Raw genomic sequence first — 27,260 nt, forward strand, 5'->3', positions numbered from 1 at the left:
GTAACAAAGCAATAGATCTCAGATTTTTAAAGTAATCACCGCAATGTAAGACATGCTCAATAATGTATTACTGCCAAACACTGTAGGACAAGATGAAACATAAAATGTAAATCAAGAAGTAAGAAATAAAATACATGTTATTACCTTGGCCCGTGTCCGTTTGTTGGTTGGTTTGTCAGCAGGATTTACACACAAACTACTTAACGGATTTCTGTTTACAATTTAAATGCGGATAAAGGACTGTTGGGCAGAGGTATGCGCTCTACTGGGTGACATTCAAGCAACGTAATGACTTTAATTTTTGATTTAAGTGCAAACTGTTCACTGACAGCACTAATTATTCAAAACGTTCGCTGTCAATGTATTTCATTTCTTTTCCTCACTGTATCCACTCCTAGTAACTAAAGCACGATTAAGATTTTTATTGTTATGTTGAGTATCAATCTCTAATATTAGGCCGAAATTGGAGGTATCATGTTGACAAACAAACAAATGAATAAAGCAACACTGTCAACCAGCACACACACACACCTACACACTGTCCTCCCTTTTACAGAAGGCTTTCCAACCCCCCGGTGTATGATCCACTCTCTGGACATGTGTGCAGAGGTGTAATTTTCACCCTTTCCTCCTGAATTAGGACACCCCCTACAACACACACACACACACACGGTTCACCCTGGATTCTTGGATAATTTTGGTCACTTTTCACCCTTGGCAGACTAGTGCTGTTCAAATGACAGAGCAGGCCTTGCAGCTGTGTTTCTGAGACCTCACCCACCCCCTAAGAGAGACACATTTATACACACACTTACAAACACACACACTTGTTCACACATACCACCTACTGGCACAGCAGTAGAAAGAAAGAGAACTGTGGTTACCTCACTATTATGTTCTGCTACTATTGTGTGTGTGTGTGTGTGTGTGTGTGTGTGTGTGTGTGTGTGTGTGATTGTCTCTTTCTCCTTTATCTCGTTCTCCCCATGTCTCTCTCTCTCTCTGCCCCCTCCCTCTCCCACTCTTGTCCTCCTCCTCTCAGATCCTTCTTCCTCGCCATGATTTCACAGACCTCCACTTACTCCATTGTGCTGAGAAACAAAAAATAAAAGGAACACAATCGCCTTGTCCTCTTTCTCATCTTAATAAGCAGCTCCAAGTTTGATAATTACACGTTCAGCCCGCCGCATGAGTTTCTATGCAGTGTTCACATCAGGGAGAAAGCCATTGACTCCGCTGTTGAGGGGAGCAACTATTAGGAATGACTGACAACTGTCCCCCTCCCCCTTTTAGTCGTGGAGGCTGTAAAAGTGAGAACAGCGCTGATCAATTCTGTCTCCTCGTTAGGGAGTGTGTCCCTGAACGCCAACCATCGAGGCAGCCAGCGGACCACATACGTCGCAAGGCCCATAATCCATTCCATAACCTATCACCATGTGCTGCCGATTAATGGGGTTTCTGCGGAGCAAGCGCCGAGGAGACGGCCAGACTGAGGGTTTTCTTCTGTGGCGGAAGCCAATCTGTTTAGGATTAGGGGAATAACTGGTGTGGCTGACACCGAGGCATCCAACATGCAGGGCTGAGGAGAAGAGAAGGGAAGAGGGGAGAGAAAAGAGGAAGAAGCGCAGCGAATGTGTTGACAGGGAAGTTGATTGTGTTTTGGCAGAGGTCTGTTTATTGGTGATGGTTTGAATCTGATTGTCTTGGGAGTCCAAAATCTGAGAGCCATCTGCGGTTGTTTAGTCCACTGCATCATGTTTAGAAAGCATCTTTCTTCTGTATGAAATTATGTTAATTTCCAGTTTGGCTGATGAGTGCAACTTCCAGGTGAAACGGTTTGGGAGTATCGTCTTATCCGTGATCATCAATATAAAGGAAACACTGTTCTCCTCTCCTGTGTTTCCAGTCTGTTTGAAGCAGAGACATACCTTATCTGACTCCTCCACACAGAGAGGCCTTCTTTTGTGAACCAGTGGCCCACTCAGCCATTATGATGGCAATCTTGATGATTAAAGACCCGTGGAACAAACTGGGCTACCTGTTGCCATGATGTCATGTCTCGTCTAGAGCAACGGCAATGATTAAGATTTAAGGCCATTAGAGAACTTTACTGGATGCTGTTTGTGGAAAAATATCAATTAGCTCTTGGCTGCAAAACAGCGGTTTATGTTTTGGATCTGAAGTTTGGCTCTTAGTGAACATTAAGGGGCACATATAGGTGCAAATGTATTTTTTTTTTTTTGTTAGGCTATGTATAAGAAACAGCTGTTTCTTCAAACCACACAGTATCCAGACTTGACGCAACCAATTATCACTCTTGGATTAAAAGGATCAGCTCTTCAACTCTTGGCTCATGGGTTAGTGGTAGATGTCTGGGTTTGGATTCAATAGCAAAGTGCCATATTAATCTAACGGCGCACAGTTGCAATTAGTTTGAGGAATTGGGTACATTTGAATTTATGAAGTCCATATTTCAACCACAACTTTTCTGTCATTACTGTCAAATGGATTCAAAACAGTAGTTACATAAAACAAATTTTATGAAACTCTAAAAAAACATGCCAGCAGCAGCAGGAGCTCTAAGACAGCTACTGCTGAAGCTGCACTAATGTTTTCATTATATGAAAGGTGTTGCTTATAGTGAAAAAACAGAGAATTATCACCTGACTCTGCAGTTAACTTCAGCTCTGCACGGTATTTTAACGTCTTTCAGCTTATTGTTTTGGTTTTTCCACCCTTACATCAACCGTACTTCCAGATGTTTTCAGCGTAAACACTCTGATAAACCCATTGCATGCTACCTGCTCAGCAACACTTCTTTTGGTGGAACAATTGCACATGGAAAGTCGAGCCCTGGCATTAAAATGGCCAAATTCAAAAAGAAAAGGTAATTACAGCTGCTAGCTTGTCTACGTTCATGCCGTTAGCAACCATGTCAGGGTGAGGGTAACCTATCATTTTGTGTGTAGGTTGCCAGCTAGGATTTTCTTGTTGTTTCCTGTTTAAATATGCTAAAACACATTGATTGAATAGTTGTCGGCCACTGGCCGGCTAATACCCACAGTCTACATTAGATAAGTCAGACTGCTATTATATTTGCTTTGCCTCAAACCCTATGCACAATAAAGGCCTCAGCAGTGAGCAGTAACAGCCAGCGAGGTAGCTTTTTCAGACTGAGGTAAGTTCTCTGTGGCTATTTTGCTTGTGCTTACAGTATATAATCGTATATCCATTCACAGAGTTGTTTATTTATGCATTTAATAGACTTAAACGGCTTAGAGAGCTTGTTAAATGTAACAAATTAGACACTAACACATCTCCTTGCTGGCCAGCGAGAGCCATGGGGCAGTCGGTGGCTCTGGAGGGAGGCTTGAAGGGAGAAGTTGGGATTTTCAGTTGGATTCTTTCAAAATATAGCTTGCTCTTCCTGGTTTCTACAATCTTACCGACCCAAACTCTAAATAAGGAAACTACGGAGAGAGGTGACTGATGCAGAAAGTAGAGCGAGGAGATTGAAGAGATGAAGATGCCGAGCAAACAACCGTTTAGCAGAAAGGTTGTTTCAGGTGTGGAGAAACACACACCGCTCTTTATGTGCACTAACCCCTGTGATAGCTTACTGATGTTTCCTCACCTCACTGCACAGTTATATAGGTTCATTGGACCTGCCTGATCACACAGCTTCACCTCCACCTCTGCAAACCACAGCACCAGGCATCCCTACGAATGGATGAGCCGACAAATGCTGTATAACACAGGCCGTATTATTTTTCTTCCCTCCTCTGTCCTGAATTTATTCATCACAATATATCTTTCTCTCACCATCTCTTATTTCCCTTCCTCCCTCGTCCTCCTCCTCAACCTTCTCACAGGTGGCTGTGCCCCAGCCTCGCTCACATGGAAGCAGGCTCTTCTCACTGCCCGGGGCCTCGGCCTCTGAAGCACTCCTCTGGGAGACTCCACCAGAGATCCAGGCCTGCACTCTTAATGCAAATGTGCAGCCACACTCGAATTAAAAATTGGAGAGACTGCGGCCCTTGGAACATTTTTTATTTTTTAAACAGGAGACACACACACACAGCACGTAACACAGATACCTACGCATGCAACTTAGACACCCAACAAAGCACTTGCCTTCTCCTCCGTCGTCCTCCCTCAGGGCGGTGTTATTTTTGGCCCGGGCAGGGACATATGTCACTGGGGAGCGCGTGTAGTGGCTGGTTAATTAAGGCTACCTCAAAGCAGGCATAAAAACGGAGGCGATATTTATTAGGCAGCATTTTAGCTGCTTGTCATGAGTGCGTGTCAGCGCTGTAAAACAAAGTTTGAATGAGTGAGTCAGAAAATGTTCTGCAACCATCGCTTCCCTGCTGCTCATGGAGAGATTGACATTTCAAGTTTCTTTGCCCCAATTCATAAATACATCCTGGTGCTGGGCTCCACACACACTCTCACGGAAGATGTATCCGTCTCCCAGTAGTATTTATTTGTTGTAATCAAGCGGACAGAGCGATGTTTGTCCCCTAGCGCTTGCTGTACATGACTCGTCTTACAGCAGAAGTACAACACTGTTACACACCATAAGCGTCTGTTAATGTGTGATAATTTACGACGGCCATTTTGAGGTGGTTATGTAAAAGCAGACTTGTTTAATTTTGCACTGAAAGCTAATAAATCCCAGAGGCAGTGGGAGTTAGTGTTACTGTAACCGTTGTGACACAAATTAGCTACACCCAGTAGGTGTTGATACACTTAGTGTATAGATTATATATTCCCCTTCATATACTGTATGTATTTCCTCAGAGCGGTTAGTCTCAGTCCCTATGAAGAGTGCTGTGCTTTGAAGCGATTCAGAATCCAGAATTTCATCCATTCGATCCGTCCAATAACGTTTGGAAAGTCTAGAAGAGCCACACAATTAAATCATTTTATTCCTAGTTAAGAGCTAAAGCGGAAGTTAGCCTGTTGTACGCATGCGGACCCCAGGCGTGATCCAGTTTCAGTGCTAAGTCTTGGAAGACATCTGTTGGTTCTAGCGAGCAAACATGATGCACGAAGTTCCAGTTAGCTAGTAGCAGTAGCAGTAACACTAACCAAGACTAAACAAAGCTAGCTCTTGCAAGTATTAATAAAGTACCTTTGTGTGTCTGAAACTATTAATGGGCAGCGTGGGATAAAAGCACAGTAGCCCCCTCACACAATTAACATTAGCATAAATTTAATTGTTCCGACGGCTCATTATTCCGAAGTCCCAATAGTCCGAAAAATATCCAATTGTACTGAACGCCAAGTTGTCCGGCAGCCTGTTATCCCAAACACAAAGATCCACTCCCCCGAAGGCCCGTTTTCCCGAGAATACACAGTCTCCCTGGAGTTTTTTGCGTAGTCTATTTGGACATGCAGGAAAGTGAGCTTTTCCAGGTGACCTTCGCTGTCATGGTAACATAATATTCACATGGTTAATGTTGTGAAATGGTCACAGAAAGGTCCATAGTTTGGGATAAATATGTACATTAATTAAGCTAGTGAATTGGTGATACCAGGGTGTGTATTTTGTATGTGTGTATTATAAGCATAACATGATACATTTTCCATCCAGTCAGAAACTTATATCAAATTAATTATTTAGCATTGGTCAAAGTGCCAGACAAATGTTTGTGATATTCATTTAACAGCTTAAACACACAGTGACTGGGTGTTTTACTGTAAGTGGGCCTTTCCTCATAATGCAGTTTCTGAACAAAACCACCTGAATAAAACCCAAGACACAGACCAGATCACTAGATCTACTCAATTGCAAGGTGGTTTCGCTCCCAGTGCTGCCTGTTAGTACCCTACAGCATGTTAAAACCAGTAATCCCCCAGAAAAATACTGAACACATGCTTAATATCTCCACATCTCGCCACATATGAGACAGGGTTGAATAGAACATTTGCCATAAAAGAAAGACCAAGATCCACTATTTTGATAGAAATCCTTCCTTTTTATCCACTTTTTCATGATTGTTTGGCTGATGTAAAACACAAGCAGTATTCACTTTTCAATTTCTTTCCCTCATAAGTGGAATTCCAGAAATCAGCAGTCCATCCGAGGAAAAACAAACATCCGCCACTTTTTTTTTTTTTCAGAGCCTTCAATGTGACATTGATGCAGCATGTCACGCACAAACTCTTTGTCCCATGTTTGTCTTCCTCCAGCAAACACAAAGACTATTGTTTTTGGTTGTGTATGGAGTATTTTGGCCACTTCACACCTGTCATTCACATCTATCCCAGCCTGTCCATTCAGCAGCGTAAAGGCAGGGTTATTTTTTCCTGTGAACTGCACTCATTTTCCCAGTGAATGCACAAACATGTGATTGTCCGATTTATACAAAAGACCAACTACCTAATAATTGGTCCCACAAAGACATGTTCTTCCAATGAATGACTTTGACCCTAGACTGGATTTTCACATCTGAGCATTCTTGTACTAAAAACACCAATGTCACAGCTGCATTTTCACTTTTTTTCACCATTTTGCACAGTTATGAAAGCTCCTACAACAGTGTAGTGTGAGCTGGTTGATTCAAGGGTTCTGGTTTCATGATTCTTGGCCCGGAGGAGAGCGGGTTGTGGTTAGGAGAGAGGGTGCCAACAGAGGCCATGTGATAGGCATTACCTCAGAGCGAGGGTCCATGGAGATGATTGCACTTTAAGAGCTTTTTAATGCTCATTAACACTTCTGGCTCCTCTCAGACTTGGGTTTAAGTCCTGGCTACTTAAATCCTTTTAAATGATGTGAACCTGTACCTGAAATATGAGAGATTAAAACGTTCTTGAAAAATCACGCATGAAAAAGACAAATTCCAAAATTGTGTAAAATTTAAAAGGAATTTGGCAGAAATGTCTTTGACGTTTTGATACGTGTGTGTATCATTCTGACACCAGTGCCACAATATATTATCCAGACCCTCTCAAGCCTCCATAAACATCAAGTTAGTATGCTGCTACTGGAATGTATATGAAATCACTTAAATAATCAACACATATTACATTACTCATTGAGCACAATTTGTCACGGAATGACTGAAAGCAGAGCGTTCACTCTGAGCTGTGGACATGTTTTTTGTTACTTTACATTCAAGTTTACCGCACGTTTTCTAAAGTTTTGCACAAAGATGGAAATACACCACACACAGGTCGATCTGCTTCTCCTGCAAAGTTACAATAGTTTGTTGTTTCTGGGATTAGAGGAAAATATCCAACTCGCCCAGTGTTGTTAGGCGCACGCAGCGATTGTTAGTACAGGCCTGTTGTAATAGACTCACAAATAGGTATTTTCCACCTCGCGTGCATGAATAAATGCGATTATGGTGAGAACAGCATGATCACCAACTAGAATTAGACATAGCTCTATTACACTATTTAAAATTATTACTCCGTCTCATAATTTTACGAGCCATCATTCAAAGTTTTTCTGCAGTTTTTTCTCCGTTCCACTTTAACTTCATACCTCCTCGGCTCTGGCAACTCAGCATTAATAATTTAGTGATGGCCACACTGCAGAAACATTAGAAAGATGGAAAGAAAGCTCTGCGCTGGTCACTCACTCCAACAGGGAGTTGTTGAAATGGAGGACATAATTTATGGTTGACGTGTTACATTCATAAATATGATTCGTCGTGCCATTCTCCTTGCTGAAACCTCAAAACTTTTTCCTTGATTTTACAGCAGTAGCCCACTTGGTTTCTCTGCTGGCATGATTTGGCCCTCACAGACTGGTTTTAGGGTGCCTGTAAATTCTGCCAGACCCTAAGAAATTGAGACCATAAGGACTTCACCAAACCGTAGCACTGACCCAGACACTAATCACAGGTTGCTAAACCAAGTCTTGATAGCTGGTATACTATTTATGAATGTGCAAAATCAACAGGGGACTAAGTGAAAGTAGTCTTTTTTCATTATCTGACACAGGGATTCGTCTTGTCATCTGTCAGTGATGCCTTATTTTTGATGGTGTATCAGGTGTGCGCTATGACGCATATCACTCCTGTTACTTTATATCTACAATCCAGACGTTCTGGTTTGTCAGGGATTGTCCTGGTTTCAAGCTGGGTGTCCCAAGTCCTGACAAATGTCAGTAAAGCACTAAAATGTCCCGGTATTTAACATTCACTACCCAGTTTGACCATTAAATTAACAGCTAGAATGCCACTCAATACAGCACATGCCTCCGCCAAGGCCTCTGGATCCGTCCCCTTTATTCCGATGCACACAAAAAGTTATTGGGGTCCGTTCTGGGCCGAGACACTTCTTTCATCCAAGTTTCGTGGAAATCTGTTCAGCAGTTTTTGTCTACTCCTGCTGACAAACCAACAAGCAAATCGACACAGGTGAGAACATAACTTCCTTGGTGGAGGTAAATATTATGCTAGTTTTCAGAGCTTACATAGACCTTTATCATGTGTTGTCCACCTCATTACTACCAGACGTAGACAAATGCCACCCGTCTGAATTCAACACTGATTTGTCTGTATGTGTTTCATCAATAAATGTGTCGTTGTCAAGGCTGTTGCTAGCCTATGAGTCATCGCAGCTCTTTCTGACAGGACCCAGACAGTATGCTAACGGTTAGCTGTCATGCCGAAGTTTCCAAAGCGGCCCGGGAAGCTTATTCCTTCTCTGGCAACAAAAATGCTGCATTCATGGCGTCCATGGTGTGGAAAAGTACGCTTGGTAGGTGTGCGCTGAAAAAACAGCTATCGCATGCATGAATCTGCAGTAACATTACACTTAAGGGTTCTGCTAAGAGTTAGCAAATATGGTCATCCTAATCTGAAATGAAGAGGGAGGTGGAAATATTCTCAGTTAATTTGATAACACTGCATTCTTTAATGCCATGAACATTTCAATCTTAAAGGAAGTTCAACATTTTAGGAAATACGTTAGCCTAACCACAGTAGCTAGGACCCTAGTGACCATGCGTTTTCCCTGCTGCGTTGAGTAAAAAGCTAACGTTACTGTGAGGCAGTACTGTGAGTTTTACAAGGTCAGCAAATAGCCTTAGATTTATGCGCAACTGTTCTGCTCATGGTGTAAAATTCAAACTTCAGGCTGCTTCCACTCATTACCCCTCAGATGGTTTGATGGCATGATCATCCGTTCAGCTCAGATTGCTCGACTTCTCCATTTTTCGTTTGCAAAGCTTCAGCACATAACTCCCCGCTGAAACCACAAATTGTCCTTCTTAATTTTATTTACAGGTTAAACACACAATGATGTACGATGATGATGTGCTCATTAGTCAGCCTTTGAGTATTCTGGTAGGCTTTGCACTTTGGACAGAGCCTGGCTAGCTGTCTCCGGCTCGGCTAAACATGTTTTGACTCCAGAAAAGATAAGACTGATTCCCAAATTGTCGAACCGCTCGTTTAATATATTACTAATAACAAAGACTTAAACCTGACAAAGAACCCTGCAACAACATTACAGGATCTTCCATCATCAGTAAGTTTGGTTTATGTGATTTATACTTCTGGGGTTTCCATCAAACAGTGGGTTTACTTGAATATTTATGCAGCCTCTCTGTGAATTGCATGGGCCTTGCATAAACTCCCTCCAGTCTTGATTAATTTGATTAATTGATAACACAGCCAAGCACGCTGCAGAAGATTTATTCAACACGAAGGTCTAACATATTGAAAAGCTGAGGCTGAAAAATGGCAAAGGGGACACACTGGTTTGTTTTGGCTTGGGAGCCTTGTTCCATTCTACGAAAATGGGTTTGCAGACTACTGGTGTGGAGCCGCTCTCTTTTATTTGACTATGTGCCTCACTGTGAGAAAGGAAAAAATGGCTTTGTATAATCACCAAGCAGCCATATGGCCCCCCCAAAAAAAATGTTGGCAACTGTTTTTTTGTGCAGAACATTAAAAAGAGAGCAAGAGAGAGAGAGAGAGTAAGCGTAAGAGAGAGAGAGGGGCAGAGGGAGAGACGTTTCTGACCGCAACTCATAAACCGCACTTTATTTAGACTGGCGTGCACCCATTATTTGTTCACAGGGGCTTTCAGTCAGTCTGAGGGAAATATGTTCCAGCATCTGGGGGGGAGGGAGGGAGGGAGGGAAAGTGGGGGAGGAGGGGGTGATGGAGGAGAGAGAGAGAGAGGGAGAGAGAGGAGGTGGGATGAACTCTTGCCAGGTGTCGGCCGTTGCCATGGCGTTCCATCAGGCGACTCCATTGCAGCTCTGCGGGCTCATCAGAGACTGAATGCCAATGGGAGGGCGTTTGCGCCGCGGAGAAACCGAAAGTGGCTCTAAAGCACTGGGCTCAAACCAGCCTCCCCCCCTCCTCCTTCCCCCTGGCTGCCACCCACCCCAGCCTACGGGATTGTATAGAATGTGACCTGTTTGTGTGATGCGTGATTGACAGGGAGAGTCTCGCTATGTAATGCACTCAAGGCTGGCTTTTCTCGGTTAAGTGTGTCACCGCGAATTCAGCGCGCCGCGCTGAAGAGACTTTAAAATACCGCCTCGTGATTCCCGTCAGGTGGATTGGTTTTTGCTTCGCGAGCAGATTTGCATGATTTTTATTTATGCATCCAGCCGATCCGAGCGCCAAGGGCTGTATGGGCTTTCATTTCCTTTAGGACGACGTGCTCCAGCTGCAGCCATGGCAGGAGCTGAGATGTCATTTTGACATTTAGCCTCCTCGTGCTGCCATGGTATGAATGGTGTACATCACCACCCCCCTCCACCACTGCATGGTCCCTGGCGAGAGCTCCCATGTTCGTGAATATTATGTGGCATTGTTGCAAATGTCACCATCATCATCACTGATACACAAAACAGCCCTATCTCTATTCACCTATATCCCCTGCTCCTGCCTCCACTGTACATATTCACAAACTGAATAGGCCTCGCTCCGCTGCAACTCTTAGCAACTGTTGCTATGTGTAACATCGTTGAACTCCACCTCGCGCTCGCTCTTCAAACGCGAATGACTAATCATCCATCGCGGAGCGCACTGAAAGCTCTCGGTGAGGCCTCTGGAGCCGCTTGACGCCCCCCGTGACCCTCTCCTGGATGTTTCCTCATTACTTTATAATGTATTCACGCTTATGCTTCCATGGCGCTCGCCCTGGCCTCGTAATGGGAGGAAGCAGTGAGCTGTTCCAATGCATGCGAGCCCGGCACAATTTGCACTTCATTTTTTATTAACAAAAAAACAGCGAGCCCAGCTTCTGGCGCTGCCTTGCCAAAGCGCACCAGGCTCCCACCGCCATGCGCACTGCCGACAGATTTTCCTGCAATGTGACGACAGGATAGAGTCTCTCAGCATCAGTGGGGTACCTCCGCCGGCCCCCGGGAGATGCTGTCATTATGCGTGTTTGCAATCATGGGAGCTGAATACCTTGGCTGGAAGTGAGGGAGAGGACCGACGGAGGCAGAGGGGAGAGAGGGGTGGGGGGTGGGGGGGGGAGAAAGAGATTGAGAGTGTGGGGGGGGGAGAGAATGAATGTTTCGGGCTCCTCGGCGGTGTTTGGAGCTTTCTGAAATGCATGTGCTATCATAGCAATGTTGTGTTTACCGCAGCGGGAGGCAAACACAGTGGAGAGGCGCGGAAACGCCAGACACAGTAAAATGAGCAAAATACATACATTAGGACTCTCTGTATTCACTACACACAAGCCGAGCGGAGAGGGAAAAAACTCATTTCAATATAAATGGATGACAAGCAGGGAGTGTGTGTCTTTATATCAGCTTTTGAACATCTCTTTTTTTCCCTCTCTCTCTTTCTCTCTCTCCCTCGCCCCATGGAAATATCCAGCAGAAGCCCTGGGACGAGTTTTGTGCCGGGGAGTCAGGATGTCAATGTTAATTTTCCTCTCTCTCTCGTCTTCCTCCAGGCCCCGGCTCCCTCCCCCATGGTCACCAAAGCTTTTCAGCCCCTTTTTCTGTTTTCTTCTGCGTCTTCTCCGTCGCGCAATCAGACATCGAGGAACATCTCAGGGCCGCCGTGGACCGGGAGACCCGCAACATCTGGGGGGGGGGGGGGGATGTATTGATTGCCAGTGTGCGTGAGCGTGCGTGCGTAGGGAGCTCTCCCTTGCGAGCTATTCAGAGCAGCTCCTGGCCAATCTTCTGCTGTGATTGTCATGCCAGTGTTTTGGTGGCAGGCTCTAGTGGCCGCTTGTCTCACACGAGCGAGCACTTTAATATATCAATACCATACCCCCCTTCGAGCTGGAGGCTTAGCTGGTAGCCACATCAAGGGGAAATTGCTAATGTGAGGACAAGTTGCAAGGAGAGCGTTGTAAACAGTGGACATTTTAGCCTGTCAACGCCTAGTCAGGAGTGGAAATCACTGAAACAAATAGCTGTTGTGTGGCTGCCACGGAAAACATCTCGCAGCCTCCACAGTCACCTTGTTCCTGACTGACACGCTGCGCGAGTTATCATGTAACACATCAGGAGCTTAAGGGGCTTTAGATGATATGCTGTATGAACCCTTTCACCTCGCAGAAAACCGCAGCCCAGGTCAGTCAATTATCTCAAGCTCGGCTCCGTCATATTCTGAGCTGCGTCGAGCATTTTCACGTTTTTGAGTCGAAATCGATCAATCGGAAGAGGAGCTCCTGAGATTGGGGTGGGGGATTTTTTTTTTTAAAGAGGCATTGTGTTGCTCCGAGATTCACACCTGATGTGGCTGCACCTCCCCGCAGCATCATTTCATCCTCCTGATAATCTTTGTTCGTGTGCCTCCTTTAAAAATGTCTGCAACAAGCTCAGGTGGAGGCTGCTGTTTGAGAAATGGATGCATGTTGAAAATGAACACCAGAGAGAGGGAGTATTGTACAATGGATTTTATTAATTTTTTAAGAGTCATACACAGCCTCGTAGATATCATTACAAAAGATATGTCTACATTTACAATACAATTATTTTCATTTTACATGTACATCATTGGTTTAAAGGTGCACTATGTTCAGACACTCAGAATTGTAATATCTACAAAATTTATAAGGTAAAAATACAAGCTATTTATTATTCTATAGCTGAATAAATAACCCTTCCTCAAAGGATAATAAGGTCCCCAGAACACCGTTTGAGGCAAGAAAGGTGGCAGGGTCCGCCGCATATAAACAAAGTAAAACCGTATGAATTGTGTTGTCCTTTAAGGTCAGTTTGTTTATTCAGTCACGAAAATGAAAAGAGTTTGTTGATTTAGTTTAAGTGAAAATAAAACAATGAAGATTTTTCTCTTCTGATTAAAATTTCTTCCCAAAAACTACATAGTGCACCTTTAAGTTTGAATCAATGTGTATTATAAAGCTTTTATTTCACACTCAGATGCAGGGCTAGGACAGATTATATTCTAGATGTCTATGAAATGTCAAAAAGTAGTGAATAAATGTCCTTCAGCATCTCCAAATATCTTGTTTTATCTGACCAACAGCCTCAAAACACCAAAATATTCACACAAAACAGACAAAAACAGCAAATGCTCACATTAAAGGCAGCAAGCTGGTGACCATGTGGCAGTATCATAATTAATTGATTATAACAACAGTTGCTGATCAATTTTCTGCCTTGAGTGTTTGATTCAATCAACATGTTTTATTACACATGCAGAACACATGCAGGATGTCAGCCGCACACTTGCCTCTAACATGGAAATTGCCCGAGCCATAAGACAACATCTTAAACTGATTTCTCCTAAGTGCATATGCGGGCAACAGAGTTGCTGGCTGAGGGCTAAACAGGGAAAAGACAAAAATGACAGGGATTTCACCATCGAATCCCTTTAGCAGGCCACTGACACATGAATGAGGGAAAAGAGAGGAAAGGGAGAGAGAGAGAAAGCGAGGGAGGGAGGGAGAAAAAAAGAGTAGACAACCAATTTGGGAGTAATGCAACTAAAAACTGACAAGTGTAATTTCATCCATCTGGGCCGATGTGTAAAAAGCGCTGCTCCGAACATTCCCCATGATTCCCCCTGATTGATCTTCCCCTGGTCTGAAACACCTATTATTAGCCACGAGCCTAATAGCACCAGGATGGCTCAGCGCTCTCCCAGGGGCCAATTCTCCGGTCATCTGCCCCTCACTCACCACAGCTGTGGAAACCAACCAGGGAGAGGGGAGGAGAGACGGATGGGGGGGGAGGCGAGGAGGAGATGGAGCTGCCAAGAGGGGGATGGAGGCGTGTACCTATAGAGGGAGTAGGGAGGGGGGGGTAAGGAGGTGCGGGGTTAGGGAGAGGGAGCGAGGTTGAGGGGAGAGGAAGAGAGGGGTAGAGTGGGTATGAAGAGGAATATGGAGAGGAAGAGAAGGGGACCAGCGGCTGGACATGCATGGGGGGGCATGAGAGGGAGGTGGGCGTGATGGAAAAAGCCAGGGGAGAGATATTGGAGAGGGGAAAACAGGGAGACAAAGAGAGGGGGAAAAAAGTTAGTCAGGAGCATTTTGTACAAAATTCAACATCACGCAGTATATTCACTCATTTCGATCATTCAAGGGGGAAACAAGTGAGTGAAAAGGCGATCAGTGGGACATGAGGCCTGACTCATGTTCATCTCTCAAGTCCTGCAGGTGAGGAAGCTGTGCTCACATGTTACTGCCAGGCCCACAATACACCAGAGAGAGCTTGACACAAGGCACAATGAGCTTATTTAAATTCAATTAAAACTGCCCGGCCACAGAGTATTTTCAGGTGTGACGATGCAAAATGATGGACAATTCTTCTTCTTCTGTGGTGGTTGTTGGTCACACCATGTTGTGGCTATTTAAAGGTGCATTATGTAGTTTTTTGGAAAGAAATTTTAATCAGAAAATTTTTCATTGTTTGTTTTTCTTGACTGAATAAACAAACGATTTTATACTGTTCAAGTAGCCACTTTCTAGCTTCGAACGCTGTTCTTATTTCCCTTTGAGGACAGCTCCTTTATACAGTGATGGAAAATATATTGATCAAATAAATATGATAAGAATAATTTTATTCTTATTGTAAATATTACATTTCTGTGTTTAATTTTCTTTTCCAAAACTACATAGTGCACCTTTAAGTTTTCCATTTTATTTATTATTATCAGGAGCCTGTTAGCATTTATAATCAGTATATAAACATTTAATAAATGGTTTATAATGCACTATAATGTAGTTTGAAGCAGATCTAAATGTTAGAATGTATTTATCAATAACCAAAAGTCTTCCTGTGGAGGCTGCTGTATAATCTGATAATGAATGACAGAATATTAGGGCTGCAACTGACGATTATTATTATTATTATTATTATTAAGTCTTAATTTGTCCCGGCACAATTTGCCAGAGCCCAAAATGTCGTCTTCAAATTGCTTGTTTTGTCCAACCAACAGCCCAAAACCCAAATAGTTATCATAAATGACAAAGAAAATTAGCAAATCATTACATTTAGGAAGCTGGAAAAAGCAAATGTTTGATATTTTTGCTTGAGAAGTTGCAGAAATTATTAGTCAATTATCAAAATAGCTGGCATTTATTTATTTATTTCGATGGAGTATTTGACCAATTGTTGCCGCTTTACAAAATATTTTATTCACAGGAGAAAGTTAATGTTGACAAATAATAAAATGTCCTTATATCTGCTTACAGCTACATTACGGTGCCATAAACCATTTATTAAATGTCGATGTCTAATAATAAATGCTAAATAATGGTACTTTCAGGAAAATGTTACCAATTAAATCAAGAAATTAACACATTTTTCATAGAAATTAAGCGGACTGACTGACACCTGAAATTGCTCCCTTTGATTCACTCACGAACCCATTTTCAAACAATATTAACAAAAAGACAATGCTCGTGGTCCCGAACCCAAAAACCCCATTATGAAGCCCAAGGTCAGATGTCAACAATAAGAAAGTTTGCAACATGAAACTAGGTGAGAAATGTTGATTGCTGTCTGGCTCTTTTGGCTGATTCTGCGATGGATTAAGGTCAGAAGTCATCTGTTAATCGCCCCTTCAGTCTCTTTGATTGAGTGAGCCCTCAGGTGAGGCGTAATGCATTTTCAAGGGCAATGGTGACAATAATTGGCTCCCTTCACTTCACCAAAATGGACCAAGTCCTAAAAAATCTCTCCACTCCAATCTGACAGTTCAGAGCAAATGAAAATAAAGGCTCGGAGGGCTTTCCAGGCAACGAATTAATAACTATGATATTATGAGTCTGGCTGTAGACGTGATCCTTCGGCCAAATCACTAAGCTGATCTCTGATCTGTGGTGTGTTAACGTAGTGGACTTTGGACTGTCCAGCGTACAAGAAGTGTCCCACAGCGGTTTATATATTTCTCTAAGAAAAGCTCATGTTTAGATTTCCAAGGCCCAAGTGATGTTTTTATGGTTTGATTCATAAATGGAGACTTTTTGATTTCAGGAGGGAAACATTTGTCATAATGCTACAGGTCACTAAATCTGACAGGCCGATGGATTGATGAGATTTTGTCTGCTAGTTTTATTTTTTCTGCAGTCAGAACATGAAAGAAGGCTGATCATTTTACACAAATAGTCAAATTTAAAAAATAATCTTAATGCTCACCATAGCTGGCCATAGTTTCCTTTGGGTACATTCAGTGTATCCTATAATCCTGTGACACCAAGGCATTTAAAATGTCCCTGTGTAGATCTTAGCTTGTCTTTAAAAAAAAACCTCTTACAAAAATATTCTGTAATAATCCGCTCTCCTAATATTTTTTCTACCTTTTTGTATTTTGAGGTACTGTTTTGAAGACTGGCTGCAGTAATATGGCAAATACACGATCTGAGCACATTAAACGAACTGGAGATGTGATGAATGTAATGATGATTATTATGATGATATTAGCAGCAACAGCAACAACACAAGCACCAAAATAAACCTCAAGAGCCAGCTAATAATGATAATGGTAATAGTAATGATGAAAATAATGATGATGGTGATGATGATGAAGGTAAGAGCTGCAGCTCAACAAATAAATAGCCATTTTTTTTCCCACACAGGTGAAAAAAACCTGGTTGTTTTTGAGAGCAAAATATATGTTAAATATATTTAAACGGAGCACAAAAGCTGCTTTGATAGATTTAATATTATTTCTCAGCGTGAGAATAAAACCTTGTAATAATGTGATCTGATTTGTACTTTCTATGAAACAGATCATTTATCAGCTCTTTGCACTTTTGCACCTGGAGAAGAATGTTTCTTTCTTTTATTCAGTGCAAAATACCCAGAAATGAATGCACAGAATCAGAATTTGGACTTTTACATTGCAGGCCTACCCCAGCGGAACATTTTTGCACAAACACCACACATCATTTACTCGGTCACTCCAACTTTCTGTGTGCAAGACGATGACTAAAGAGGGCAGAGCACATGGACCTAAACCAAAACCCAGCCTGATCTGAAATGCAGTTTCAGGTAGGTGTGTCTAAAGGTGCAGCAGACAAAGGTCCCCAGCTATCACCTGACTCCTCCAACCAGCTCCTGAGAACCCGAGCAGCATCTGAGAACGACAAGTGCTCGCCCACCACACCATATCTCACCAGGTGTGACTCCTTTTCTCTTCACCTTCTTTACACTCCAGTTCACACCGCTCTGCTCTTAAATTTCAACCTCTTTTATTTTGCAGTCAGTGTTGGCTATTGTGTGCAGCACTTCCTCCAGCGGGGCATTCATTCCTATATGAGAACCAGGACCTGTCCTGTTGGAGCACACACACTATTTGGTTATTAGTTTGTACTATTTTGTTCATGGAGGATATGTTTTCTTTCTTTTATTGTCAAAGTTTATCCTGTATAATAATAAATCTTTGTGTCACTAGCAGTCTGTATTGTCTGTGGTGCCAGTTTAAAGCTCTACATGGAGAGTTATGTGCTCTCTCTGTGTTTATTTGTCTTTTATGAGGTTCATCTGGTTGCATTTGCAGATGAGCCTCTTAATTGGTCAGCAGTGGTTTTATTTATCCACCATATGCTCCACATTTTAAAGCCTCACTTTCATTATTATCCTATAAAGATTATATATATATGTTTACGCAGGTTGATCCCATTAAAATATGTTGACATGAGTCCATGCAGACCTTAGAAAGCATATAACTCAGTTTATAGTAAAATGGCGGGATGTTTGTCTACATATTACAGGATATATGTGAGGTGGGAAACAAAGAATTGTGTGGATCTAATGAGCTTCATTTATTTATCACATATTCAGGAGTAATATCCCTTTATCCCTCGCACTCGTACCAAACCTCGTTTAGAATCCAGCCAATTTTAATCACCATTGATTCCCAAACGAAAACCACAATGTTGAACGATTTATTATATGCCTCCTTAAGGGTTCCCTATAATCCAGTGTTTCGGGTGTCATTTCTGCATCCATCAGGCTCCAGGCAGCGTGTGGCGGAGCTCAGAGCCTGTGGAGGGGTTTTAAACCACCTGCCTGCTCGGACACAGACAGTAACCCCCCCCCACCCTCCTCTCCTCCTGTATACTGATGATGGCCTCTCTGCAGGATCTGTCTGTGTCACTGATAAATAATCCCCAGATTACAGATAATTATGTTCCCTTAACGAAAAAAAACCACAAAAAAAAACCCAATGGAGGCCTCGAAATATCCTCAATCCTGACATGATATGCTTGTTTTTAAACCTCGTGCATTAATACGTATTTCTGTTATATACTCGGTTTTTTAAAAATATTAAGATTTTATATTTTAGTGTTTTGACGGGATGGTTTGAAAGATGCAAAGATGTCAAATGCAAGATTTAAACACTTCACACGAACAGGTGATGCAACATCAATAATAATAATAATAATAATAATAATAATAATAGGGCTAGTATATTTTATGTATTCTGTGTGTGTTGCCAGATTTCGTCCTTCAATATTCAGCTTTTTCTCCACTGTGACACGTTTCTGTTCGTTTGCCAAATGGTTAAATGTCTCAGGATTTTGCTTAATGCTCCTCGTTGTCAAGTCTTTCTTAATTTCACCCTCTCTCTCTCCCTCTCTCTCTCTCTCTCCTCTTTTTCTCCCCTCTCTCTGTCACGACAGATGAAAAGGCGCTCTAATTATTCCAGGAGGTTGCAGGGAAATAAATGATTGTCTTTGAAGTACAGGCCCGGGCCTCGGACTACATTAGAAGCCAAGCATGTGATTTGCAACTGTTGAAGTAAAAAGCCCTCTCTGCTGCTGCTGCTGCTGCTGCTGCTGCAGGACGAGAGAAAAAAACAAAAAACAGAAACAAAAAAAAAAACAGGGGAAATGAGGAGGGTGGATTCTCGGCAACAAGAAAATGGTATCTTTGTTTGCTCCCCTTTGTTTACCAGGGGATTCTTTCTCATTTTTCCCTTTAATTTTTTTTTTTCTTCCATTTTTTACTAATTCATTTCAATGGCTTTCAAACTGGAAAATGGAAATGTTGCTCCTGCCCTCTATTTCAGCGCCAGCGTCCTGGCAACAGAGCAATTTTCTATCATCAGGGATAAACGGCATCGAACAGTACATTCTGATAAAAAAAGAGCCCATGATTGCTGGCCTTCCTGTCTGTCATCTATCGACCAAATCCTCTCCTTCAAGACCGACCACTGTGCTGTCAGACCTAATAATGTCGCGTATTAAGTCGAGAGAGGGGGAAAAGGTGGGGGGGGGGGGGGACCAATGCAAACCCCTTCTCTCACTATAGTCTTATTTGTCACCAACATAAAATTCAGATCAACTTTTTGGGATATAGCTCCTTTTGTCACTGACTTCACATCCAGAGCGCATCCAGCGTCACTGGGCCCAAACCGATAAAACAGCTGAGTTGCGTGGAGATAAAACTGCAAATTTAAACCCTTGTATCTTCCTCCTCAGCCTTTTCTCCACGTATTGTCTTAATAATATTGACAATGTGGCCAGAAATGTGCGGCAAATCTTGCCATTTCCGCTGTTTTCGTTCATATTCTGCGTTTTAATGGCTGAATTTCAGCTCCGCTGGCCTTGCTTTCCTCTCACCACCTCTGAAACAAACGATAAAATATGTAAAAACCATATGCCCGGTGCAGGAAACCGAACAACGCAATCACTCAGGTGGAGCTAAATATGCAGCGAGAGAAAGGCGACAAGAGAAACAAGCGGTCTTAATTAGGACGGAGTGGGACCAGTGCAGCTCCATCCGTGCCAAATTCAATCCATTAAGTCCGTGAGAGGCTGTGAAGACTCACTGGTGCAGGCCTTTTGCTTATTTGTGGTCATTTAGCTCCCACTAACCATCACGCTACGCTGGATCCATCCGAGGCGAAGGCCCTCGCCTGCACCTGGGGGCCATGCATATGCCAATTTTTCTATTTACTCGAGAGATAATGCGATCCTAATTTATGATGCAAAACTTATTGTAAACAGTCGCCTGCCCGCGAGCGCGTGGTTTTCTTTATGACAAAACCGCACTAATTTTTCTTAGTGTAGTTGCACGCTTTTTCCCCCCCTTTTTTTCTTTTACAACACACATCAAAGCTGTGCATAAGTGGGTTTGCATTAGCTCGCCGTGCGCAATTTACGTGCGTAAAAGCGGCGCGCCACCATTTGGGCACGGGTGAATTCGACTGGAGCATTAAAGGCTGATCGGTGATCGTTTTGGGGGGGCTTGTGTGCGTGTGTGTGTGTGTGTGTGTGTGTGTGTGTGTGGTGAGGGAGAGGGTGGGGGGTGCTAACCGTGTTATCCTAACAGCTGCGTGCATGTGCAGAGATGGAGACGCCGTCGACGCCTGGCTGTCTGTGCAGCGCCAGTGGCTTTTGCGTTGTGGAGACGAAGAAGGGGAGACATGTTGTTTAAGCGGCTCCCGGTCTCTCTTTTTTTCTGCAGTGACACAAGCCTCAGCGTCCACAACCGCCCGGGTCCCCGAGCAGCCAAGGAGGTGGCTTTTCCATGCGAGCCAGTCGATAGCTGTTAGAGGGACCCGACCGCAAACGCCCTGCCTTCTCGCGACAATTATGACCCGTGTCTTTCTGGAACTTAACGCTCAGATATGATTAACACATGTGGCCAGATGTAGCGGGAAAGACGTGCGGTGTTAAAAGAGACACACAGTCAGAGAGAGAGGAGAGGAAGCTGGTTATATTTTATCTTTTAAAAAATCTAATCTCTGTGCGTAAAGGAGCTTATCAGTGCCAAAATATCGCCTCTCCCGCCTTAATAACATTCAAACTGACAGTGACTGTGTTAACCATTAAATAACGCCAGGTTGCACCTACAGTGCGATGTAAAATGGTCTCAGTTTCCATGTATCAGACAGTGGATGTCAGGGAAATCCCAGGCCTGGAGTGATTTTAGAGAGTCATTCATCAGCGTTTATAAGACAGCTGGAAATAAAGACCACTTCTATTAAACCACCACGGCCATTGATTGTGCTGAAGGTCAATCATCTACTTAGGGACAAAGTGATTTCTAGATTTGCGGCTGAATGCTGTTCATTTTTGTGATTGACATTTTTTGACGAAGTGAAATATAAAATCGTTTCTCTCCAGGAATAAGGCTATGAACTGCTAATAGGGGGGCAGGGAGGCATGATACAGCAGGTGAAGCATATGCGGAATAGAAAAACAAAAAAAACAAACGCGTAAAATCTGTCCAGTGATAACATCCCATACAGGCCCGTGGTTCCTCCTCGCGCCTTTACAATTAGACACAGTTGTCAGCGTGCGTGCAATGGGCTCCATCTTACAGATTTTCGAAAAGCAGCCAGGTCGAGTATGTCATGTTCTCTCTGTTCAAACAAATCCGCTCTTTCACCACTTCACTTAATCTCAGTGAGCCTCCAAACACGCCTGCGGGACACCGAGACTTTAACATCACCCGCACTGGACTGGTTATCCCGCAACTTAATAATCCTGCGGTGGCACACACACACACACACACACACACACACACATCCATACACAAGAATAAAGACGTCTCATCCAATCTAGCCTGGAGATTTTAGCCCGCGGGGGGAAACATCGCCGCAATAAAATAAAAAAAAACATGCATGTCTTTGTAGTGGCTCTCAAAGGGCGATTAGAAAAGGTATAGGATCTGGTTTCTCCACTGCGTGTCCAAGTGGAACGCGGGCAGGGGAATTGGCCACTATGTCAGATCACTGAGGGGTGACCAGAGGTGTGCTGCTGACTCCCTGCAAAGGTCTGCATGCGTGGCCACGCTACCGCTGCTGTGCGTAAAGACACAGAATTATCGGAGGCAGTAACATCAATCAGGAAGAAGCTCTTACCTTGCAGCCCAACAGAAGCTCCCTGAATTTTTTTTTTTTTAAACAAATTTGAAATGAACTGAGTCTGGGAAGAATAAAAAGCAATCCGTGTGGATGTCTCGCAGCTCTCTCTCATCCCCCTGCCTCTGTGAGCTCCTCTCTTGGTCCGCTGCTGTAAAAATGATTACCCGGCTGGGTTGTGCACTTTTTAAATCCCCACAAAGTAAATAACAACCGTAGCTGAGGATAATAGCAAGGTACCAAGTTCTTGTTACAGAAAAGGAGAAAATTGAAACTAAACGCTGCATTTAGACAACCATTTTTGATAAGAGGATAATTGAGGCGACACTGGCGTATAATTAGGGGATAATTTATGCTATATCCACTTTTATTCCACCCTCCCAAAATAAATCCAGTCCATAATCATTACAGGCGAATTGTTCTTAATTTTATAGCTGCAATTTGAGTAAAGTGTGGCCGCTAATCAAATAGGTTTTCGCAGTAACTTGATTGCAACCATAATTATTTTTCGTCTCCTCTTTTTTTTTTTTTTTTTTCTTTTTTGGGGGGTGGGGGGGTGAAAACGCTGAAATGCGGCGAAAAAACTGTGGTGGAAACATGATTTGAATACCTATCGCGGAAACAGATTTTTTATTCTTTATTTGCGAATCGAACAACGCAGCCCTCAGAGGCAAACTGTATAATTTACATATATTGAGGACCCTATCAAGCCTCATATTACAAGAGGGATAAAAGACACTGTCAGTTTATCTCCGTATCCACCCTTCTATCTGCAAAATAACCTATTGTACCTCAGGCATATTGTTATTTGATGTGTCACATGTGCTGGATTTTGAATTGTCTGAAGATCCTTAATCATATGGTCAGTAGCCCCCAGGAGGAACGAGCAGTTATAATATATGTTACTCTCAAGGCGGAGAGGGGGGGTTGCCTCAAAGAGGGGGGCTGCTCATTAGGAGACATCACAGCAAAGACTGCACTGCAGAGGAGAAAAAGTTATTTAATAATCAGCGCAAAAATAAGTGCAAAAGTTCTGATTTGTGGAGCTGGAGGCCTCTTTTCACCTGTTTCAGGAGTTTCCTCGACATAAACCAGATCACCTCTCCAGTATAAATAAGTATAATCTCTAAAAAATAAAATATATTTAAAGGTTTATTCACGCCTGGGATTATTCCACACTCACTTGTAAATGTTTATAAATTCAATTTAAAGGTATTTATCCCTCCAAACGATGACAGATGACGTGTGAAGATGGATATCTTGTAAATAATTGATAAAGTCTCTCGGTTTGGAAGTCGGTTTCGACTTTTATTTTCTCTAAAGGGATGTTTGTGGGATGCTTTTCTATAAGTAATTAATGCCTGTGGAGAGGAGGAGTTAAAAGCTGAGATAAAGAAAGAGGCACATATAGAATGCCGGCTCATCAGGCTGTGAACCAAAGCGCGTCGTGCGTAATTTGGGCTGAAAAAGGAAAAAAAAAAACGAGATCGACTTCCAAAAAGAGCTGTTGTGTGGCTCGTCTGTAGGAATTATGCAGCGTCTTTTCCCACCATATATTATTTCCCCCCATAGTTGCGGTGGGAGCTGGTAAGGTGGGTTAACTCCAGCTCAAGTCTCCGTGAAGCGCAGAGCACTGATGACGTTGGGTTGGATGACCAATCGGGAGGCGCTGCCCTTTGGAGACAAACCATTTTACTTGTAGTGTCTGCATCAAGTCTGGAAGCAAGGGCTCAATTTTAACAGAATCCACCTAAAAATCTCTCCCTTAACTTATGCCTACCTTCCGGCACTTTGAGTGAGAATATCACAGGACGAGAGGGGGGGAAATAAAGACGCCTCTGGAAAATTCGGGTGTTTAATAGGACAATATCTGCGCGCGGTGGAGAGGGGGAGAGAGACAACAGCACAGCGAGAGAGAGAAAAACCGATTTGGTCTTGAGAGAGAGGGGGGTGAGTGCTCTCAAGGCAGAAAATTCGATGATGACCATGACTACGATGGCTGACGGTCTGGAGGCTCAGGACTCGTCCAAGTCTGCTTTCATGGAGTTTGGGCAGCAGTCGCACTCACAGCAGAGCTCCCCGTCGATGGCCAGCGGCCACTACCCGCTGCACTGTCTCCACTCCGGCTCACACGCTCACCACCAGCACGAGAACAGCCCGTACACCGGGACCAACACCTACAACAGGTCGTTACCCTACCCCTACGTGAGCCATCCGCACCACAGCCCGTACCTGCCATCCTATCACAACAACACGGGAGGACAGACAAGGTTAGACGGCACAGGTAAGAGACCCACATTTGGAGAAAAAAATAAAAAGACGCGACGTTTCATGTCCATTTCCCCCCCGGCGCTCCTTCTTTTAATACGGCTGACCCACAGTGGGGGGATCAGACCTCGGTGTCGTGCCCAAGCCAGCGCGCGGCCACTCCAAAAACTCGGACGAATGGTCTTTGAAGCGTAGGTGGGCGATTACCATTGAAGAGAAAAATCGTGCGTAAATGGCACCGGATAATTCGAGATGCAGCCTGTGCTCAGCCTGTTTTTGCTGTCCTCTCCGTTTCCAACAAAACCTTGTTTTAATGCCCGGGGTGTGATCATGACGACCGTGCAATCCTCACCCAACTACTCGTGAAAATTAGGCAGCCCGCACGCCTCGAATGTTGTAATTAGCATTTAATTGACATGTCATTACCAGCAATATCCTAAATATGACAGCGTATGAGGATTGTGGCTGCCGCGGCGTTTAAAGGCAATGTGAGACGCCAGCGTGTATCAGGATGAATTTTTCATTTTTTTATTATTATTATTATTATTTTTTTAACACTGTTTCGATCTGAATTTATCTCCACCTTGCAGGAATATTGTTCTTTTTTTAAATAACAGATTCTCCACCCAGCACAGAAATGAAGACATGCAGGCAGGCGGAGGTTTTTCTGAATAATAACATTGCTTGTTTTTGTTGCAGAGCAGCAGAAAACGACGGTGATTGAAAACGGGGAAATTCGTTTTAATGGGAAAGGCAAGAAGATTCGCAAACCTCGGACAATTTATTCCAGTTTGCAGCTTCAAGCGCTCAACCACCGTTTCCAGCAAACACAGTACCTCGCTTTACCGGAGCGCGCCGAGCTGGCTGCCTCTCTAGGACTGACACAAACCCAGGTATGAGGAGGGATTCACACTCTGGATTTATTGTGCTCGAGCTCCTTGAAATCAAACTGTAGAATTATAATAAGAATTGGGATTATTTTTATTATTAATTCCTGCTTCTGTGTTTTGTTTTGTTTTTTTTGTGGGGGGGCCTTGATCTCTCACACGCCCTTTTATCCACACGTGCTCCGCTAATTACGCGCGCCCTCTCTCCCCCGCAGGTAAAGATTTGGTTCCAGAACAAGAGGTCAAAGTTCAAGAAGCTGCTCAAGCAAGGCGGCAACGTGCACGAGACCGACCCCATCCCGGGCTCCATGTCTCTGTCCCCGCGCTCCCCGACCATCCCACCGATATGGGACGTCTCGGCCTCTTCCAAAGGAGTAAACATGCCGGCCAACAGCTACATGCCCGGCTACTCTCACTGGTATTCCTCCCCACATCAGGACTCGATGCAGAGATAGACTGACGAGGGGGGCCTCCTCTCTCTCCGGATCTCCGCCATGCAGTTTCCAACGTAGCCTACAATTTGTGTCAGCGCACAGACTGGATGCTGAAGGATAAAAAACACTGCAGCCAAGCCTCGGTGTGATGACACAAACAAGGGAACTAACCTTTTTTTTTTTTCTTTTCTTTTTTTTTTTTTTAAAGCGTACATGGCTGTTCAGTTCAGTGGGCTCGCATCTTTGTTATGCTTTCATTCATGTCAACATCTGAACGTCAATATACCAAATATGATCAGTGACATTTTGGCCACTTCTGGACACAAAAAAAAAGAGAGAGACTGCTCACACACCTGAACCTGTCAGCCATGGTGGACTCCTCCTGACTGCTCTCCTTTTTTCTTTTCTTTTCTTTTCTTTTTTGGGTTGTTTCTCCAACATGCAAAACCAAGCAAATTGTCTGTCTGTAAATATAATCTGCGATTTTAGTTGTACATACACTTTTTATGTTTTGTCAGATTGAGTAAATCGTGACTCAAAACAGAAGCCTGCTGTTGCATGATTTCCACAGAAAGAAAGAAAGAAAAAAAAAAGAAATTAACTAGGCCCCTCTTTGATGCTTCATATTGGGCCAACATCACACCATAACAGGCCTATTTCCCGTCCCCCTGGTGCGCACAAGCTTCTTTCCAGACACCGTGAACATAAGCTGATGACACAGTGCTCAGTGAAAAGCCCATTTCACCCGAGTAAACATTTTAAATAAATCCAAAAAGGCGCCCAGTGGCTGATGAAGACAGTATATAGACTGATCAAAATGCACTCAACACCGGAGGAAATTAACTTACCCTGCCCCGCTGCTGCCTACATTCACCTCGAAAGACATTTGCTCCAGGTCCAGCTCATCTTGTCATTTCACCCTCAATTATTAGAAGTATTGACAAAATGTTTTCTCCCTTCTCTCCGTCCTAATGCAGGCCGTTAAATGCCAAGCTCCGCGGGATCGATGTTGAACAAAGCAGCCAGCTGCAGCGGCGTTCAATATGAAGGAGATATTTGGGACAATTTGTGGGTTTTTATCCAAGTGAGGCTTTTTTTTCCATTCTCATAAATGCAGGCATAATTAGGGTAATTTTTGATGTAGCCCGCTGATTACAGCGTTTTTACCGTCAAAGATAATTACCTGTAATTTTCTACCACTTTTAATACTAAAAGGCATCTTTATTTGGATTTGAGGTAGCACAGATGGAACAAAAGGGAAAATTATTCGGTTATTCATATACAAATTGCCGAGAAGAGTGAGCGCTCGGGATATTATCTGAAATTACAACGCTGAAAAGCTTCATGCAGCTGTCAAGTCGCGGATGTCCCACTGGCGCACATTCAGCCTACCTGGGGGCCCCCCCAACGCAGAGTGGGGGCCCTGTGCTGCT

The 27,260-nt window shown here is 43.5% G+C and overlaps 1 protein-coding gene across 1 annotated transcript; it reads left to right on the plus strand.

Moving 5' to 3' along the window:
* The first annotated feature begins 23,960 nt into the window (after positions 1-23,960).
* On the plus strand, positions 23,961-26,362 carry dlx6a (distal-less homeobox 6a). Its single transcript, XM_084379280.1, has 3 exons — positions 23,961-24,522; positions 25,206-25,399; positions 25,609-26,362. Exons 1-3 carry the CDS (start codon positions 24,216-24,218, stop codon positions 25,846-25,848), a joined length of 741 nt encoding a protein of 246 aa, XP_084235406.1. The 5' UTR covers positions 23,961-24,215; the 3' UTR covers positions 25,849-26,362.
* The last annotated feature ends 898 nt before the right edge of the window (positions 26,363-27,260 follow it).

The sequence above is a fragment of the Pagrus pagrus genome (assembly GCF_965226575.1).
Source record: "Pagrus pagrus genome assembly, chromosome: 17".
Classification (NCBI taxonomy): Eukaryota; Metazoa; Chordata; class Actinopteri; order Spariformes; family Sparidae; genus Pagrus; species Pagrus pagrus.